This window comes from Pavona decussata, unplaced genomic scaffold (genome assembly GCF_977016875.1).
Source record: "Pavona decussata unplaced genomic scaffold, jaPavDecu1.1 SCAFFOLD_25, whole genome shotgun sequence".
NCBI classification, from domain to species: domain Eukaryota; kingdom Metazoa; phylum Cnidaria; class Anthozoa; order Scleractinia; family Agariciidae; genus Pavona; species Pavona decussata.
In genome coordinates this window covers 978,009-999,050 of record NW_028145448.1, presented here as the reverse complement: position 1 = coordinate 999,050, position 21,042 = coordinate 978,009, and the positions used below count along the sequence as shown (strand labels likewise).

Genomic DNA, 21,042 nt, shown 5'->3' with positions numbered 1-21,042 from the left:
CAGGGGAAGCAATCTAAGCTCAATTTTTTTTATTTAAATTCTATTTTAAGTTGAGCAGGGACGTTGGCAATAAAATAACGTAAAAACTAGTGGTAATCACAGTTTATTGGGCTGCGTTCGATTCATTACATAGCACTTTCAATTATACCTGATTATATTCACATGCGACTCTTATCCGTTGCTGTTTTTGAACAATTACATCCTATTGCCAAAACGTCTTGGTGTTCTACTATTCAAAACTGATCTTCTTTCCCATTTCATTCCATTTCGAGCTCCGAAAAGGAAGTAACGGGCGGGGAAAGTCGGGAAGGAATAAATGCTTATTGTCAACCTCATTCCCAGGGCTTTTCCATTGTTTCCCCGACTTTTATTCACCGAAATTTTACCACCTATTTCTTTGCCCCATCCCCCGCGCACCCCCCCCCCCTCCCCCTCAATATCTGCCTCTGGATTTCCCACGATAATACGCATCACGCAATCACTTAAAAACAAAATGAAACGGCCCAACGTTTTTCCCCAGAAAGGCCTGGGGCCTAAAGGAACTTGGAATTAAGTGTTTACACGTCATGGTGCTCTGACCAGTTTTCGTGCGATCGAAAGCGAAGTTTGTGCAAACACTCCTTTTGTTTACCGCTGCAAACACAAGCTTGCAGATTAGGCTGAATTTAAAACGAGAACAAGTCCACGATATACTTGAAAATGTTTTTATTAACAGATTTTACGTTCATTTAATTCAGTTTCAAAAAATACAGCTTTACAATTCTTATTTAACTAAATGAAAAAAAAAAAAACCTTTAAAAAAACAAACAAACTAGCTTTAAATCATCTACAATTTACTACAAGCCGATCAACACATACTATCCACGTATTTCAATGTCCTTCTCCTAAAACTGTTTTCCTTTAGGATGACAAACAAAGGCTAGACAACACAAACAGGGTGTACCAAAACCAACCGTCCAATTCCCAGAAACGATCAACAGTAAATTTTTCCTAACAAAATAAAATGCATTGTCAAGTGATCAACTGAGAGTAAAGCTAAGCCAAAGCAAACGCGGGAATGCTTCGGACACTGAATTGAAAACCATCCTATTGGATACAAAAGTTTTTAGGCAATATTTTCTGTACTTTTCACTGTTCTAAGCATATAAATAGGGACTTTCAGATTTGACTATGAGTACAAGATTGAGTACGAGTACGACTTTTCAAATCTAGTTTCCGTGGTGTACATAACCGCTTGTCACACCAATCTTGTTTCTAGGGTCTTCTTATCTGCTGGTAAACAACGAGAAGGAACAAGAGTTCTGGGGATGTGACTGATTCGAAATTTGAAAGTTGCACTCGCTCTCTGATCTGAAGGTCCCTAATGTAGTCAAGTAATCGCTCGACACCCTTACATTAACAGCTAGCTGTAAACATGCCTTCTATTTCACAAGATCGCGAACCGCGCGGGAGTGAATCACGAGGAAACAAACACGCGCGTGGAGACCCTGTGCAAGAGAATTTGTTTCCCTAGTGCAATCTTCACGACCTTAAAAAATAGAAGGTTATGACCAGTCTAACACCTCGATTAGAGTTGGTTCCATGGAATACGCTGCTCAAACAAGGCCACCAATATAAACAAAACTTTTCGGACACAGGTTTTTTGTCTGCATACAATCTGATGGGTGTTCAAGGTTTTCCCATTGGTCAGGTTGCCATAGCCCAGCGAATAAAAGGTAAAACGGATATCACCAGAAATCGTTGCAGTTCTCTAACTATCTAATAAAGAAGAATGCTATAGAATCTGATCTAAGATGCTTGGGGGCCGTTTCTCGAAAGTCCCGGTAACTTACCGGGAATGTTTTTTTCGCCGATTACACAGTGATTACAGTACAGGCATGGCACTTGGCCAATGTTTTCATAGAATTACAAGATTTTAAGGTTTAGTATTCAAAGCTAACAAAAATTGACTTGTGTTAAGAAACATTTGTCCCCAAAGACACTTATCGGGCCCGAGAAATTACCGGGTCTTTCGAGAAACGGGCCCCTGGTCCTTAAGGAGCCCAGGACAAGGACCCCAACACAAGCGTCAAGTCTGGACTGGTCTTGCATTGTCCCTGAACGGCCTTCTCCAAGGCCCTCACGATCATTTCGTTTCGGTGACGTAACCAAGGCGAACGGCCAGAGCCGCTTTTTTGCTCGTGACCCGAAACGGATTGACCGAGATGAAAGACGGAGAGAGGCCTAGGTATCAGGCAAGACTGGGTCTACATGATGTGATCAGCAACAGAAGAATTTACAACTAGTTTTAGTTATAATAACGAGTTGAATCTCTTACTTTTGTTATGAATGTAAACTCTCGTGCATCCACAGAGTTTCAAATTTCGTAAAGTTTCGTTCTCGTTTTCAGAAGTCAATACTCGAGCTTCCATGTTTAAAGTGCCGTTTTCCTTGAAGCCGTGGTTGATTAAGTCCAAATTAGTTGTACAGCTATTTAAAAGCCGGGCTTATCTTCCTGGATATGCCAAAATGGCTGATTGCTGCCTTAGCAGTTTTAAGCACAGGTTCAAGTCTCGATTCATGGTCCATACTTTTGAGTCTGCGGATAAAATCCTTAAGTGTGTCTAATCGATGAAAACTATTGAGCACTACGGTTTGTGGTAATGTTCATAATGTCGTACGGTGCGATTCCAACTTCTGAGTTTGTGGATAAACATAAAGGGTGACCATTTAAATGAAGCGTACTGAACAGTACTTTCCCGTGGTGCCCACCAATGTCTAAAGCTGTACAGGTGGTTCTAACTGAAAGCTACTGAGCCTACCTAGCTGTGGTCAGTGCTGTTTGTTATGAAGTTCAAGCTCAGTTTTGAGTCTGTGGATAAAATTCGAAAGTATGACCATTCAAATGAAAGCTATCTCCGACAGACAGTATCTCCTGGACTGTTCATTATGTTATGCAGTGCGGTTCTAAATATGGAGTAAAAGGATGAAATTCTGAGGGTGCGACGATTTAAATGAAACCAATTGAGCAGCACTTTCTTCACGCGGAAACTTGTTTAATTATGGCCGGGCCTATTTTCAAAAAGAGATTCCACTGAACTCTATCGGGGTGAAATCCTTTACAGCAGACCAAATCCTTTGGCGTGAGTGATTGCCTTCAACAGCCTTTCTCTCAGTTTTCCCCTGCTCGCGTACTCCGGCAGAAGAAGCACATTAAAACACGTGTGAGCAGTCGGAAGTCTGCAACAACAAAACACAGTCACAGATACAGTTGAACTAATGAATGAGAAACCATTGCAGCTGTGAGCGCAACTTAAGCAGTTGCGACAAGATGATAAAAAAGCCTGGAAGAAAACTTGTTAGGCTTGAACGGAATTCGAACCCGTGTACTACGTCATACCGGCGCAGTATTCTACCAACTGAGCTATCAAGCCAACAGGCCATTTACGAGTTGCTTTAAACCTCATTATGAAAGTGAGGCTAAGTTCAAAGTTTTTATTATGAAAATTAGTTTTCATTCATACGCAAACAAAACTAATTTCCATACGAAAAACTTTCACTTAGCCTCGCTTTCATAATGAGGTTCACAGCAACTCGGAAATGGCTAGCCTCCCACGCAGTCGTTTTTAGGGGACTCGTAATACGAGTCCCCTAAAAACGACTGCGTGGGAGGCTAGGAAATGGCCTACTGGGAGCTGGTCACTTTGTGGAACTCGTGGGAAAGATTGAGTGAAATAATAAAATATCGCACATTTACACTATTCATAAAAGGAAACCCATCAAAATGATGCCAAAACTTTGTCATAAACTCATCAAATAAAGAGATTCGAGTGCTGACTTTTCGAGTGTTAGCCCTTCGTCAGAGCGAATCCTAATCCGAATCCGAACCAGAATCAGAGGGATTAACACTCGAAACATAAGCACTAGAACTTCTTTACGGCGGCCAAATTACGTTATCAACTTTGCTGATAAAACAAACATTCGCTTCTACTCCCCACCGACGCAGCACCACAGTTTCATTAGAAGCTACCCCCCTCGCCCCCCAACCCCATCGCTGAGTATACAGGCTAAGACAGCCACGGACAGTTGTTTTGCTGCTATAGTGGAACCTCGATTTAACAAACCTCCATACAACGAATAACTTGGTATAACGAACGATATTCTCCAGCTCGGACTTTTAAAATGTATGGGACATAACCTCGATATGACAAACCAATTTCCCTAGTCGCCTGACACTTTTAAATCGAGCGAGATTCCACTGTATTGCGGCTCGTCAACAAGGCTTCGCTAACAAACGGGCTCGGGGTGCCCAGAAGAAAACAATTAAGTAATACCATTCTTGTATCAGGCTCAGTAGGGGCTTACCTGTCCGAGTCAGGTCCGTTCTTGGCAATGATGAGTTTGAGCTTGGAAAAGCCACCAACAGGGATTCTGTCGCTTCCAGTTGTGAACATCAACAACTGTTTCTTCTGCTCCATTGTAAAGCTGTGCACCACATCCCAAAACCACCTGGACAAAGATCACACCAGCAGTGTACAATTAGTACGAAAGTTATCAATTTCAGCTTTAATAGCTTTACGAAATGCGTAGCCGTGCATCCGATAGGTAAGCTGTCTACCTGCGGAATTCACTGAGCGATTTGGCAAGCTTAGTCCCTTTTTTCAAATTATTACAGAGTATAACACTACCATATCAAAAACTGCATTTAAGAACATTTGTTTAAAGCTTTGGAAGTGCTAAGTCTGGCATACTGTTCCTGAGTTCGTACAGATTAGGAGCATATTGACGGTTTATAATTTTATAAACATTGTAAAAGATTTGAGTTTGATGTTAAACAGTGTCCACTTTTCCCAACAATTGCAATATTGGAAACTAATCTGTACCTGATCAACGTAGAACCCTCGGTGAGTCCATTGTCGTATTCAGTTGACTTCTCCAGTGCATCAAAGTCAAAATCCTTCAGGGTAAAGAATGATGTACAGTAAGCACAGTTTAGTCATTAAAAGGAACGTTTGAATAAAGACGCCCCGCTCACAACGGTTTACTTTGCTTTTATCACTTAAACTGCACCTTTGGAAGGCAACAAACAAAAGTCTTAACCTCAAACAGAAACCTTTGAATGACGTTTGATCGCAAAGGAACATATCAATGTGCAATCGTGAAGTGAGAAGCCTTTGAACAAATGAAATTCATTGCAGTTTATCTAACACAAACGTTCAACACAACTTGAATAAAAGAACTCTACCGACTCAACGTTATAACTCCATTTGAGGAAACAAATCAGTCTTTCTGAGGATACTTTGAAGACAATTTATTGCAAACTGATGCTTGGTGATTTTCCAGGTTATGCGACCCGCATCTCTGGATACGCGAATCAAAGATTTTTACTCACGTCTCGAGAAACAAGACCGGTTGTTAGGGAGCTTTAGCAACGACGACAGCGACGGCAGCGAAAACGTCACTATTAAAATGAATTACGCTTTTTCAAACGTCGACGCGATCATTCCAACTCGCATCAGTAAAAAATATCAAATGTAGGTGAAATTTCCTAAAGTTGAATTCTTCAAGACCGCACCCAAGTTTAGAAAGAGAAAGAACAATTCCTCGTCGTGTGTCTACGTCCTCCATAAAACGTCCCATCAAAAGATTTCACGTCCTAGTCGTGCAGTGACGGCAAAGAAATATACCAAAAAGTGTACTGCACGTGCAGAGTTGTTGTTTTGGTTATTAAGTGTATTGCTTTTTTGACGTTCTCGTTGCCGTCGCCGACGTCGTAGCTAGAATTCCACACTTTCTTCTGAACGCCGCTTCATTTCACTATCGAGCCGATATTTTATATCTTCACACTGGTATTTCCAGTAAGTGCCTTCAAAACTAGTCACATAATATCAATGATGAAGAACACACCGCACCTGGCAACCTGACACCAGCAGCTCCACCTCATCTGGACGGAAGAATGTTTTGAGAGGTGATTCCTTTACAACCATGTCAAAACCACGCCTGAATGCATTGAACTGTCAACACAAGTGTTTATTGACACATGTATAAGTAACGTTTAAAAAAGTTTCAGTTAACAAGATGGTGCTAGTATTGAAATTCCTAATACATCCACCAATATCGCTTGGCGCGTGTAGGCCGATACCGATCCCAGATACTCGATATCCTTGCGACAAAAATCGGCTGTTTCGATTCTTACCATACTACTCACGTGACGGCTCACTTGAATACTTGAAGGCTGTTTTAGAGCCGAAAACCAACACTTTTTTCCTTTTATGTATGTGCTGTTGCACTGAGCTTGAAGGAAGTATCTCCTTGCTCGAATTTAACTCTGCCTAAATGACATTTAACCAAAATCAAGTTGCCCCACATCGTTTCTCTTCACGCAAGTAAATGTATATGGGTACTTGGAGGAGGAAGGGGCAAAACTCCTAGCCGAAACATTTAGTGGTTTTGTTTCAGGGGTTCAAACGATCGTGTTTGTGCACGTTTGTTGGTGGATTTCTGGACAATTTGCAAGTTTCTTTTTTCATGGTCTAATGATTTACCTCAGAACAGCTGCTAATCATGTTGACGATCTCAAATTCAATCATGAATATTTTACACTTCGGAGCAAAGAATTAAGTTTGGGTTATAATTTCACCATTGCCAAAAGTGAGTTATAACAACCCTCAGAACGAGTACATATATTAAGCAGTTGAAGCAGTGACCTTCTCGCCTTCCCAGTTTGCTTGATGCTTTGAGATTGTTTACTGAATTCTGGTAGAACAATATGAGCCGCCCGATGCTCTCGGCGTTACATCTGCAAACTTTCAGTTGCAACATAATTTGTCGAGTCGAAAAGACTATAATTTGCGTCTTCCCTGGAAAAATATCAAAGTCCGCCCATAATTCATCAATCTCGGTCATTTAGCGGACAGGCTGACAGTTTGCGCAAACGATTTACAAGGAAACCTTATGTTACACAGTGAAAAGTGGTTGTAACCGAATTTACCCAGTTTAATAGGCCTGTAAACAACGAGGAACGTAAATTAATAAAAAAAAATAAAAAGGAAAGAGCACAAAATGTGCCCCCTCGGAGTTCAAATTCAGGCCTACGCGAAAGGATTATCGCATATCCACTACACTAGTTAAATTACCAATACGTGATCACTTCTAAAAATATTTTTACTTATTTATAGTTAAGTAACAGATACAGATGAACATCTGGCAAACCAAAGTAAACAACCAGAATCGTGCCTTGAACACAAGGTCCGCTCACGCGACCCTAACAACGGGAGGTCTGCTCACAACATTCACAGATGTTATAGGGGAAATGAACCTCATGTGTAAGGAGGGAATCCGGTTGTTTCGCCCGAAATACGACTCGCCCGAACTCACGTCGATTCGCCCGATGTTAGTGGGAAACTTAAATTGGAAAAAAAAGCTTCCAGCTTGTCGGTACTGAATGGTGACTACTTCCTTAGAGCTTTCCGCTGTTTGCAATAAATCTGTTGAACTCGGCTTTGGTAAAAAGCGGAAACTTTTCCAAGCGATTTCACCAGCGACTATCAGGAAGCTGAGTTTGTTCGGACGAAACAACAGAACTCGAGGCGATTGCAGAACTTGTTGTAATGTTTTCGCCGACCGCAGCAGCACGTTGCTTAGCAAGTTTTCGTTTCGTATAGAGTAAATTTGGATACGGATCAACAAGAAAACGATCCTTTCCTTGACTGATGTATTCTTCAACCATTAGCATGTTGTATTTCGTCGGGCAAATCGACGTACGTTCGGGCGAAACAACCGCAATTCCACCTAAGGAGACATCTGCTCGTAGGTTAATACTGAGCACACCCATCAGTGCACTGCAAAATAACAGTACTGTTGGATTGAGAAGAAAGCCATCTTTGCAGTTTGAAAAAAGTTCTCTTCAACAGCACTAGAATCCATGACCCGGCGTTGTGGTACAGGTGCAAACGTTCTCACCATTGAGCTGTAAGATATTGCTATTGATAAATATAATTTACTTTTCTTACCTGTCTCTCAACGGACTTGTTAAGAATGAAGTCAGCATAAAGCTCAACAAATTCCTGAAAATTACAAAGCGTTGAGAAAAGTTAAAAAAAAAAAAAAAGAAAAAAGAAAAATACTAATTGTGTCCCAAGGTCTAGGCAACATACATGTATAACATTGTGCAGCCCAAGGTCGACAAACAAACAGCCGGAATAAACACAAGAGGATCGACGGACATGCAGCTTGACCAACAGTTTTCACTGCAATTGCAATGCCCATTGAAATCAACAATGACCTTTCCACAATAGAAAAAACAATAGGCTAGCTCATACATACTAATGACACATACGCGTATGAGTATATGTCAATACTAGTATGCGTATATACGAATACGCATATTACACGCGTTTTACGCGTATGTTTTGGTTCGCTTATCTCTGAGCTGCACTGTATAACATGTATGTGCAGCCCAAGGGTGGAGTCAGGAATTTTGACAAGCGAGTACCAAACATTACCTTTCACATGGACACAAAAGAAAATATAATTCCTAGTAGACCTGCACCTTAAAACATTTGAAGTGCCAAGTTGGTTTCTAAGTTAAAATAACTACTTCAGACATATTGTTGAAGAGATCTCTGAAACAACATTTTGTTTTCTGACCTGCATTTGGCGATAGGAACTGTGCAAATTTTGTCAATGTCAGTTTATATAAAGAACATGATGTAGATGTACAGTGTACTGTATTAATGGAAGGCAAGTCCTGCCAAATCTGGTATTCATTCACCTGACATTAGGTGTCAGAAGCAAAGAGTCACCACTAAGCCTCAGCAAATTTAAAACAGCTGATAAAATTAGGTCGAGACAGCGGTTAAGAACTACCAACAGTCTTTTTGGACATTTTGTCACATGACTCACACCAACTCACGTGACATAAACTAACTTCTCACTTACTTGAAAAAGATTCTGCGAAGGAATTGAAAGTTTGTAATGCTCTAAAGGTTTAGATACTGAAAGCTAATATTGTTTTCCTAGGTCTAGGTCCTAGGTCTTTTTTCTTTAGTATTTTTTTTCTGTAGTATGTTTTTTCTTTTGATTATTTAAAACATAGTCAGCTAAAAGGTCAGATTTGAAAGATGGGACAAGTTCATACAGGTATACTGTGTATCTGTCACTACAGGCTCTGCAGATGCTGCACCTAACAAATGTTTCTTTGGCCCATCATACAACAAAGACCCATCAGGACAAAATACTGTACCCAAACCATTGTTAACTTAAAAGCATACATATACAATGAACTTAAATGTTTACACTGCACTTTACCCCTCAGAGCACCAAAGAACACTCTAGGAACTTGTTTCAATGGAGTCCATGCATTCTGGGTCAAATTGGAATTTGGAAGTGTTGGTTTTTGTGGAGGGAGAAAAACCAGAAAACCTGGAGAAAAACCCTTGGAGCAGGGACGAGAACCAACAACAAACTTCATTTTATGAGATGCTCAACTTGTGGAATGAATTAACTCTTTCAGAAATAAAACGAGTTTGGCATCAAATGACTAGTTTTTTCTTACCTTTCTGTTGTCATTGGTAACAGCAATATTTGCTCCATTGTCCTTCAGTTCCTTGGTGACTGATGACCCAAACATGTCTGTGTACCCAATGGTGAAGGTGCACATCAACTCACTCTCCACATCGCCCTCGTAATCCAGAAGATCTTGAAGACTGGCTGCAAGGACCTTCAAAAAGACCAAGAAGCATAATGTTACAGTGAAGCATTTATTTGACTGTCCGAGAGGAAAGGGCTGGCCAGTAACTTGGGGGGTGGGGGGGGGGGAGTAGTAGTAAGGTAGAAAGTAGTTTCTTGACCAAAATAATGAGGAGTGAAATGTACCAATCACAGCCTACCATCATGATATGAAATATTGGTGATCTACGTAACTAGTCATGTTATCACCTGATAGAGACTAGCAGTAAGCAGTCAAAATGTCGCAACCTATATCAAGTGAGTACATACTGAGACAAAATAAAAACTACTTTATGAAAAAAGTCCCATGGGATACAATAAGAAGGCCTGCATTGGATTTTTGCACACTATTCTCACAGTTTAGTCATATCAGTTGTTTATAATAATGATAATTAATAATAATAATTTTATTAACTTATATTGCGCAAGTATCAATATAAATTTTCAATTGCGCATTACAATATGATCATGCAACAAAAATAAAAAAAAAAAAAATATATATATATATATATAAAAATACAAATATAAATTCAAATTTAAATATATAAATGCTATAAAAAGGCTTGTCTAAAAAGATAAGAAAGATAAGTCTTGATTGCCGATTTGAAGTTGTTCATTGAATTAAGGTCCCTGATCTCAGTAGGCAGTTAACTTAAGCAATGGCATGACTGCATGTATAACACATGTAATTTCATTCGTATATGTTGTGGTTTAATTTTTTTTTTTTGGTTTAAAATTTTTCAAACCGGTATAATTTTCATTTTCCTTTGTGCACTATTCATTACCATAATCTGAGACAGATGGAAATAAAAATCAAACTGGTTTGAAAATTTTTAAACCAAACAAATTTTATGCCTCAACATATACGAGGTCCGGACGGTTGAGGGTTATCAATCCTACATAATAACTACAATAGCTTGTAATTGAAGGGCTGAAAGCAAAACTATTGTATGTGACGATTTAGTCTTGAAATTTCAAATTGCTGAAAATTGGCTGAATTTTGGGATGTGGATATCATTTTAGTTAAAAACATTGCTCTGTATTTTTTTCGCTGGTTTTCGCTTCGTTTTTGAGTCCTCACGCCAAAATTCAGCCAATTCTGAGCAATTTGAAATTTCAAGACTAAATCGTCACATACAATAGTTTTGCTTTCAGCCCTTCAATATTTATTGTAAGCCTAGTAACTGTACTTTTGTAAATAATTCTTGCAGTTTAGTCTTTTTCTTTATCTTTATTTATTTTCATCATTAAGTGTACATTTTTTGTACAACATACTTTCCTTTTCATACTTGCATTGTACCTAGCTTCTTTTTGTTTATTGTCAATAAAGTGTTATTAAAAAAAAAAAATTACCAAGTGTGAATCCTTGAGGTCTTCAAATGTTCCCTTTTTGCCAAACAGCTTCCTGTACACAACCATAGGAAAATGCACGTCAAGAATGACATTGTTGTAGATAGCCAAGCCGAGCACCAACCCAATCAGGAAAAACTGGCCATCTGTCTCAAACGACGTCGGATTGAACCAGCAGTAATGAGTGGCCTCATCACATGTGAACATACCTACAAGAGAATTCATACATCAAGGAGTTTTTCGGTGCATTTGGAAGATGTTTAAGACCTGGTTTATATGTGACATATAGGTGGTTTGCAACCAAACCCTAGAGATCCAAAACACAATGGTGTGGCAGCCATGCTGGATGACAGAACCTTTTGTTTTTTCATCCAACATAGCTGCCATGTCATTGTCTTTTTGGATCTCCAGGGATTGGTTGCAAACCACTTTTTAGGAACTTAAGCAGAGGGATTTGTGAGCCAGAGATGGCAACCAAAAGTTAAATGAAACATGTATACGAGCTGCGCATGAAAGGCTATATAGAAGAAAAGATTCTTGAAAAAAAAACCTGAACTCGAACGGGATTTGAACCCATGACCTCTGCAACGCTGGTGCAATGAGCACTCTACCAACTGAACTGCCAAGCCAACTGAGAGCTAACAACATACATACATGTAGACCTGTAGGAGTGTATTAATGGATGTAATTCGAATGGCAAAGCTATGCACATATATGTATTTACCATAGTCTGGGTTGAATATTTCCTCAACGACCAGTTGAAAAAACTCCTTGGACACACCACCTTCGTCAATTCCCTGTTCTCCTTCAAACTCGACGTACAACTGTTTCTTGAGGTCCGATGGATTGTCTTCAGAAGTCAATTCAAGCTGGTTACACAACAAAAATCAATTCGATACAATGCCACATCAAATACAATTAAACTTCTACAAACGAGTAATAATCAAAGATTAGGGAGTGTGTTCAATGATCTGGACCCCAGGCTCTCTCTCCTTTGCCAAGTTGGTGATGATGTCATCAGTCCCTGCAAAATCTGCGGGGGATGCCAGATACATGTCCCAAGATCCATTCATCAGTCAATGTTGTCCCATACAATCTCAACTCCATTCTGTATTAGGAGTGAGGTCTTTCTACAGTATGTCAAACGTAAAAATTACGTCCAGACATTTCTTTTATATTTTGTGCCGGGTGTTAGACAGTTATTGAGATACCACATTGTTTATTGACGTTTATAAATTTAAATCTCAAGTATAATCCTGATGACTTCTTGAAGTGCCAGCTTTTATGGATATTCTGCTTAAAAATAAAGGGAATGAAAAAGGGGCATTAAGGCATTTTTTGCCTTAAAATCAAAATTGCTCCAAATCAGCTCCATTTTGGCACAGAAGGAAACTTAGTGGCATAATTGTTTAATTTTTGAGCAACCTGTTTGGCAAACAGACAGCGGTGTATTAAGGACAAAATCTCATACTTAAATTTTGACCTGGAGGTTACACTATTTTTAAGATTATACTAGTGAGCAGCATGTCTGGGAACTCTTATTTTCTCCTACTTGTTTCATGTGACTAACGCACACTTCATCAGGGAGTTTTACAATACAACGTAAGTGACCTGTATATACACCTACATGTACATAAGACTAAAATAAATTTTACATTACGTAAAACTGCACCTATGGAAGCGGATTTACATGTACACTGTAGGAAACAGGCCAAAAGGTGGGCAAGGTGTGACATATTTTGTGGGTCACATAATTTTGGGGCCTACAGTTTGCCCACCTTTTCAGGTGTGCGCTAGTCACATGAAACACGTAGGAGGAAATAAATCGTTTTTACAACTCTAGGAGTTCACAGACGTGCTGCTCACTTGTTTAATCTTAAAAATTAAAACCTAAAAACAAATTTTGACCTGGAGGTTTACACTATAAACTAATTTAAAAGAAGAAACTAACTGCTTTTCCTCGAATCACTTACAAGAGCAATTCACATCAAAGAGGAGTTGATGCTTGGATGATTTGTTTTATGCTAAAATATCGGACAATAACACACATTATGTTGTCTCAGTTGAGTAGCTTTGGTCTTTAGAAAAAACTAGAATTAGCTAATTATTCTTAAATAAGCCGCTCTTCAAGTAAAAAACTAAAATTTAATGTGGGACTGTTTTTACATGATATCAAGACTGTATGCCAAAATACATGTACATGTACATGTATACTTTAGAGCTGACCTGAAACAATTCCAATTTCACAAACAAAAAATGCACATACACTCCTCTTGCTCCTGAAACTCTTCAGCTGCCAAATCTTTCAGAGTGTTGCTACTTTTGGGGTCATAACCTGGTAGCAATAATTTATACAAAATGTACTCACACTAACAAGGGCGTCTTCAATGATGTGATCCCTCCTGACCTTGAGTCTGAGATAAGGCGTTCCCTGCTGGCCTCGCAAGTAACTGTACAGTAACGTCAGCCGTCTCTCACTGTACATGCGTACTCGATTGTCATAAAACAAACCCAAGCTCTTTGTAGCAGTGGAAAGGATAAAGTTGTACTTCAGAAATGAAAACAACTTACTCTGTGACTTGCCCTGTGATTCATCCCTAAAGTGTGTGAAGTCGCGATCCACCTCAATTTGATCATTCAGTGGATCATTAATAAATTCTTCAAACTTAACTAGCGGTTTACGGCAATCCAGGACGTCAACTTTCAACTCTTTGAGAAGAGGATCCTTGTGATCGTCAGATGCCAAAGAGGCATCTGGGCAGTCCTCCAATCCTTCATCGAAAATTCCTCCCAAAATACTAGCATAATACAACAGTTTCATCACCTTGGTAGCTGCCACAATTGCTTCATCCTCCTGCACTGGAGAATCACGCGTAGCACTTGGTCCGGTTAAAACTTGGTACGTTATCAGTTGCTGAAGTGTTTCCACCATCCGCCGGATCTCCTGACTTGAAAACTGGGCCCATATGTGGGCTAACGTAGCTTGGAGATTAACTGGTAGTAACGCAATGGCCTTGAGAAAACCAGGCAAAGCTTGGTCTAAATATTCTGGGCTCTGCAGCATTGTGTTCTCCATTATAATCACAAATTGGTTCAAGAAGTTGGGATCGCTGCTCGGTGACTTGTATCTGAGTTCCATTTCAAGAGTCGGCGCTAATGCAGCTAGGGAGTTTATTAAAGAGTTCTCAACTGATGAATCACCGGTCTTGAACAGTGCTGAATATGAACAGCGCACAGCTTCAATGTCAACGTTAGTAAGATTGTTGGGTGACCTGGAGGATTTGTCTAACAAGAAACTTTTGTTCAGTGATTCAGAACTTGAAAACACATCACCTATGCTGTGGACAAGTTTCTTGAAGTTTCCTTCTTCCTTGCAAGAGTTCAGGTTTGACAGTAACGACTTTTCTGTGAAATATGGGACTTCCTTGGTTGGAACTACAAAGGAGAGACAACAACGCCCATTAATTAACAAGGGACCAAAGCAGTAAGACTTAAACGTTTATAGTTTACAAACTGGGCTGATGGTTTAACATGTGTACACAAAAAGAAACTCAACAAAAAGTTCACAACTTTAGGAGCTCAATAATCATTGTTAGTGACTTCTAACAATCCTTATTTAGTTCATTTTCTCCATATTAAACATGTACACTGTACTTACAAGGGCCCACACTGTTGGTTGCAAGTTTGAGCATGTTATAAATTAAACTAAATCATCACAGAGAGTTCAAAACTCAAGCCTATCTGTAGTACTACCTTTGTGATTCCCTTCTTGCAAAGGTTCACAGAGACGAGCTTTCTTCATGAATAACTGTAAAGCTAGTGCAGCAGCGTCATCATTTGAGGTCTTCTTTCTTCCACTTGATGCACAGTACTCGTTGTTACATCCCTCCAAGCCACAGCCATCTGTCAGCTGGAAAAAGTAGTTCTTGATCATCTGTTCAGCTGCTCGCTTCCTGCATTTTTTATCGACAATAAAGAACAGGTGAGTTTTGAGACAATGTGAAAGGTGAGTTTCTCATCTGGTATAGGTAGGCAGCCTAACAGAAAATAAAGACCATCACAGTTATTTATACAACTTAAACAGTTGCCAAAAGAGAACATGAAAAAAATTCAGGCTTGAACGAGAATCGAACCTGTGACCTCTGCAATGTCGGTGCAGTGCTCTACAACTGAGCTATCAGGCCAACTGGGAGCCGGTCACTGAAAATATTCTATTGAATTGTTTTGGTTTAGAATAGGGAATGTTGCAGAGTCCCATAGTTTGGTCCAAAATAGGATAAGGGTTTGAGAAATAGGCAGCAGACAAACCATCACCCAAAATTCTAAAGGCCGATTTAGATGCAGGGTTTTTGTTAGAGCAGGGACACAGGGACCATTACTTGCCTATTATATACTTCATCCCGGCTATTTTTACACTGTATACAATAAAGAGCAAATCTACCATGTGGACCCTGCTAAGTTAAATTTGGTCTCTCCTAATCAAATACTTAACAAAAACCCTGAGATGGTACAACTTTTGCTTACGACTGTCGCATGCGACTTCTAGAGTGTGTGCTGCTCGCATCATGCAAAAACTCGCACACAACTCTTGTCATTCAGCATTGCCTATACCTAGATTGTTGTAGGATATCCTACGACGTACATGACACTCGTACGCAACTTGTAGGTTTGATTTACACGAAACCATTTGAGTCGTAGGCCTGTCATAAGCTTGTCGTATTGGACACAGTCGTACCATGTAAATCTCCCTTGAGGCATTCACTGGATATGACACAATTTGGAAACTACATGTAGATGGTAGAACATTACACATGTTGTAATGCACCTATCAATGTAAGCCATAGGGGGAGTGGCCAGGGAAAAGCAGGGCATTTGAACTAAGCTGAGATTTTTTTGTTCAAATGCCCTGCTGCAAGCCATTATTGCGAGCATGGTCAAAAGAATCACTTCAGGTCTTTGAAAGTTTGTTAGAACGTCAACTAAAATAGTCAAAAGTGCCTCTTATAGGCAAATAACTACTTTCAAATCCCCTGCCTTGCCCATTCTTCCCCCAACCTCCACTTAATTCATAACAGACGGGGATATGAAATACATCTCTACAAGGCAGTGCCAAAAACAATCAAAGCCTAAAATTCTATGCGTGTGGCTTTCAGAAAAAAATATTAACCTTTACTTGGCTTTAAAACATGCATGGATACTTGCTCGAGCTTTGCACCTGCAAACATGTCAGCTGCTTGGGAAAGATTACGTCTGCAGGGAAATAACTGTGCATGTTTTCGCGCCAAACAAAGGCTATTGTTTACAAACACAAAAAATGCCATCTATTTCTGAAATGTACAAATTTCGAGTTCCTCATTCCAATTTTTCATGTGCAGGTCAAATGGTGCCTTTGTCATTTTATTTCAACATTTTAGTCGAACCATCACAGCTACAAAACTGCAAAACAAAGTAAACACTTGAAATGCGAGCGTGAAGCGTTCAAAGCAAAATTTTTGAAAATCAATGAATTGAACGTCCCTGTTGCCAAGACGATACTATTGCCACGAGAAAGTTGCATGTAAAAATACGCTCGGGATCTAATTAATTTATGGAAGAAAAGAATAAGTTTAAGATAATTTTCCTTTAGCGCGTCCTAGAATTTACAACGCGACGAATGCTCGACGCAGAGGTATTTTTAATCTCACAGAGGGCAGCAAAAGACCTCAAATTGGAAGCCTGTTATGTGATGCACGCAAAGCAGGAAAACTTACATTTCTGAATGATCTTCGCCATCAGAATCTTGGCTGCAATTCCTTCAGGATAAAACCACACAATGATAAGCACCACAGTAAACCAAAAACACCCAAAAATTACAATTATAATAGACAAAAAACGCGAGCATACGACCGGCAGAACACTGCCCTATTTTGAACGCACGCTCTGCCATATCTTCCAAAGCTTACCTAGACTTGTTATGGCCTCCCTTACCGTCGGCTGGCCAATTGTGTTTGGTCGACATAAAGATGATTTTGCGGTGAAGTAAACGATTATTCGCTTGACAACGCGAAGGATTTCAAAACTTAATTTTTCTCGGAAGCTCCATCATGGAATCATGTGTGCTCCATGACTCAACTATAATGGAACTCTGGGAAGTCATAGCCCACAGGTATCCCATTCAAGAGAATCACTGATGGCTACCTACAGTAGCAAGCTAGCACGCACAAAAAAATTGTCTAAATCTTGAGATGGGCTTTGTATAGAAATCCCTCCATTTAGGTGTTAAGGTTAACTCGTGGATGCTCTCAAACAGTGATGCTGTTATCTCAGGGAATGTGTTTCGTTATAAGGTTGATCTGAAATGTCGTCGACATTTTATCGTTGTGGCCGACAGGTTCGACGTCCGTTCGAGAGAACTCGGATTTCCTTTTTCTGAGTATGCCTGTGTCATTCACTGAATAATACATCATTCTCAAAGTTGTTATAGTCATTCAAATAAGAACGAGAGCTATCTCCGTTTGGTCTTCAATGACTTTCACAACACTTACGACAAATTATTGGATCGCATTAATCAGCCCTGTTTACAAGACCGCAGAATGTATGATACGCTGACTTTTACTTACTGAGCACTTAATGGTAACATCCCTGTGTATATTAAGAATCTACTTAATGAAAGAGGCACTACCCACAACCTACGTGGCCAACATCTTCTCCATGTCCCCAGGGTTAATACTACAAATTTATGGATTACACTCTTTCCGTTATTCAGCTTGTAAACTTTGGAACTCGTTACCAAACTCACTCAGAACCGCTCCTACGACCAATGCTTTAAACTAGCAGTGAACCAAATCGAATGTAGCCTGCGAAGACAGCCGCCTCTCATTCGCTTGCGAAACGCACGTAGTAGTGGGAGCGAATCAGAATGAGAGGCGGCTGTATTCGCAGGCTAAATCGAATTTAATCGTGATCGTTGTTCTTTTTGTAATTTAGCCTAAAAATTTTTATATCTTATATTTGTACATTATCGTTTAGTCTTACTTTTATCTTTTATATCTTCGAAGATATTAGCATAATTGTTTGCTATCTGTAATTCCAAGTTAAATAAAGGTTTTTTACTTTTTTTTATGCAATTATGTCGATGGATTTCGAAAGCACAATTCGGGGAATTCCCAAAAGAGGGAATAAACCGTAGTCACCGTAAAAAAATATCGCGAAAAAGTAAGTCACAAACGAAAAAAAGGGGAAATGTTTGGGAAGTGAGCTGATGAAAAATTAAGAAATTAAACTGTCTCCAAAAAGGTGAAAAAATAACAATGATAAAAAACACACTAGGGAATATATCCCAAGACATGAAAATCTTGCGAAATCAAAATACAATAGACCCTTCTCCAAAATGGCGGCCGAAAATTCAAATAAGTTAAAATTAAAAACGTATACCAGCACAGAAACAGCACTTTTACTTTAGTAACCCTGCAAAGTTCAGCATATCAGGTGTAATATCGGCTGAGAAAATGTAAGTTGAAAAATGAAAAATTTACAGACGTTTGTATGACTGGGGGTATGACATACCCCATGCAGTCATACAAACCGTCTGTAAATTTGTCAAATTTCATCTTACATTTCCTAAGCTGACATAACACCTAATATGCTGAAACTTTGGAAAGTAACTAAAGTAAAGGTGCCCTTTTCACCGCTGGTGTCAGTTTTTCATTCGGTTCAATTTTAACTCATTCAAATCTGTTGCCGCCATTTTGGGGAAAGGTCGATTCTTCCGGCGGATGTACTAAGGCTACACTTTTTGAGTGCATGACCTGTGACTTCCACTCGGAGAGACTGGGAATGAAAATGACCAATCTCGTACCCAGAGTCCTCAGGCTTTTTGGTCAGCGGGGCGGCGCCAGGAGAGACTCTGGGATAATGGAATTTCTTATCCCAGAAAACGTGGGATTCCGGTCTTTGTGCGCATGCTTAAGATTAAAGCGGAAGTCAAATGCCCCAAAATGGCAGCCGCGTTACTGTAATTGAGTCTGAAGGTTTTATCGGGCCTTGAAAGTGTTCGAGAAAGCCAAAATTGATTCTACACGCGATCAAAAGGAACTGGATTTTTTCCCGTAAGAGCGAATCAAAGCAACTGGATTTTTTTTCACGTAAGAGCGAGCGAAAGGTGGACTTAATTCGACGTTGCTACAACAGACAAGTAACATATTTCTTTATTACTGTTTATACTTACAAATAAAAAGGAACCATCACTTCTTCTCTCACAGAACTGAGCAGCTGACTGTGTATTAAATTTATGTTCAAATTATCTTCTCCCTTTCCCTTAACAGTTTATTTCCAAATGGGATTCAATGAACACATACATGTTACCATTTGAAAATAATTTAAATCACCTCTTAATATAAGTATTTACTGTTGTAAATTAAGTTTTTTTTCGTCTCAAAATTTTTTAATTTTATTAGACTGAATTGCGTGCACGCTTTTCTTAAAGTGAATTTAAGAATGTCATATGTGTTCGAATGCAAGCTTAGTACAATTTCAACATCAGCATATTTAATACATGCCATGAATTCAAGAGCAGCTGTCAATTTTTTTTCTGAATAAACATTCCTTTTGCCTATAGCTTTTGGCAAAACTGATAGAGAGTGCTCACATCTTGCATGCTTCTAGTGCTGTAGAGTTGCTCCCAGGTTTACTAATAATATATCTAGAAATAAAATGAAGTAGTATAACAGAGATTGGGTAATTGTGCCAACAGGCTTTGAAAATAAGGATACTGAGTTGTGTTGAGGTTTAATTTGTTAGCTATTCTGCCTAACCACAGAGAAATAATTATGGGAACTGTATGGAGCGTGGTAATCATGCCACCTCATCAGTAAATTGGTTATAATGTGATTGTTGAGAGACTGTTGATATCCTCACTATGGTACTTCATTTAGTCAGCCAATTTCTATACCATGCATATAATCGCCTTAGTCTGTTCTTGTATACATGTAATCAAGGTAAAATAATTTAAAACTATCTTATGTGAGTTCTCTAACAAATTTGGGTGCAGTGTAGGAAATTAACTCAGAGATGGGGTCAATAGATTGGGGAAATTGGGTTTATATTAAATTTACATAAATTTTGGTGGGGCCCGACTTCATCTGGTCGTGGAGTGTACACTTTAACTAAGAGCTGAGTCAGATAGCTCAGATACTGACACACATTACCTAATGTATTCTGATTGATTAGGGCTAATTACTGGTAAATTGATAATTTCTGAATGATTTGCCATTTCTTTTGAGTCGGCTGGATGGTAATGTGATTAGGTATCACACATTTAATTGACTTCAGGCAAGGGAAGTATTACTACTCAACTAACACTCTGCAGCTGAATAGTATAATATAATCTCTTCTCTGATCTTGCAGCTCTTGCTTTGACGACAGATAATTACTATTGTCAAACTCCCCAATATCCTGAATGATTGGCACAGTGTTGTGAGACCTTTGCGGAACTGTGTAAGTTATACAGCGCTTGTGGGAATTTGTGGTCCCTTGACAATAATGTTAGCTAAGAACTAAAACTGAAAATTGTCAAACGTGACTCTTAGTTCAAGCCTTTCCTGGGCTCTGATTGTCTATTAGGCCACAATCTAAGTCATCCAGCATATTGCATAATGTTTGTGGGACTGAACCAAGTCTAGTGAGCTGCATTGATCAAAAGTCTAGAACAATAGAAAGACACATTCAGAATAATAATACAAAATCATATAAATTTGTCATACCATCAGTTACAAAACTGTATCTAAAGATGTTTCAAATTTCTTTTAAGCTTGTTAACAGAATAAACAATAAGGCTAGTGATGTTTCTTTAACCCATAAAATATCAGTTGAATAGTAATTTATTATTTTTCTTTTTTGGTGGGGGGGGGGGGGGAGGGGGTCTAACAAGCGTTGACTGTATCACTCTATAATTAACAGTTTTGTCAACAAATTATACTTAAAAAATTCTATATACTTGATGAGATA

At 39.1% G+C, this 21,042-nt stretch overlaps 1 protein-coding gene across 2 annotated transcripts; it reads right to left on the bottom strand.

The window, feature by feature from the left end:
• Window positions 1-690: 690 nt before the first annotated feature.
• LOC146485675 (ubiquitin-protein ligase E3A-like) lies at window positions 691-17,182 on the bottom strand. 2 transcript variants are annotated; one of them, XR_014863333.1, is made up of 13 exons: window positions 17,001-17,182; window positions 16,809-16,850; window positions 14,812-15,011; window positions 13,427-14,493; window positions 11,783-11,927; window positions 11,062-11,267; window positions 9,536-9,700; window positions 7,992-8,045; window positions 5,892-5,993; window positions 4,863-4,936; window positions 4,345-4,488; window positions 2,730-3,219; window positions 691-2,223 (listed from the first exon to the last, which is right to left on the bottom strand). XR_014863333.1 is itself a non-coding variant. In XM_085103024.1 (12 exons), exons 1-12 carry the CDS (start codon window positions 17,054-17,056, stop codon window positions 3,099-3,101), a joined length of 2,376 nt encoding a protein of 791 aa, XP_084959150.1. In that variant the 5' UTR covers window positions 17,057-17,182; the 3' UTR covers window positions 691-3,098. The 2 variants fall into 2 exon arrangements, 1 of the variants encoding a protein (XP_084959150.1); XM_085103024.1 differs by having other exon boundaries at window positions 691-3,219.
• Window positions 17,183-21,042: the final 3,860 nt, after the last annotated feature.

Excerpts from the sequence above, each read along its gene's own strand:
- LOC146485675 (XM_085103024.1), bottom strand. The coding sequence starts at position 17,056 with ATGTCGACCAAACACAATTGGCCAGCCGACGGTAAGGGAGGCCATAAC. Across the intron at positions 4,489-4,862 it reads GAGGGTTCTACGTTGATCAG|GTGGTTTTGGGATGTGGTGC; the intron begins GTACAGATTAGT and ends ATCTTTGTCCAG. Across the intron at positions 3,220-4,344 it reads AACGGACCTGACTCGGACAG|ACTTCCGACTGCTCACACGT; the intron begins GTAAGCCCCTAC and ends TTGTTGTTGCAG.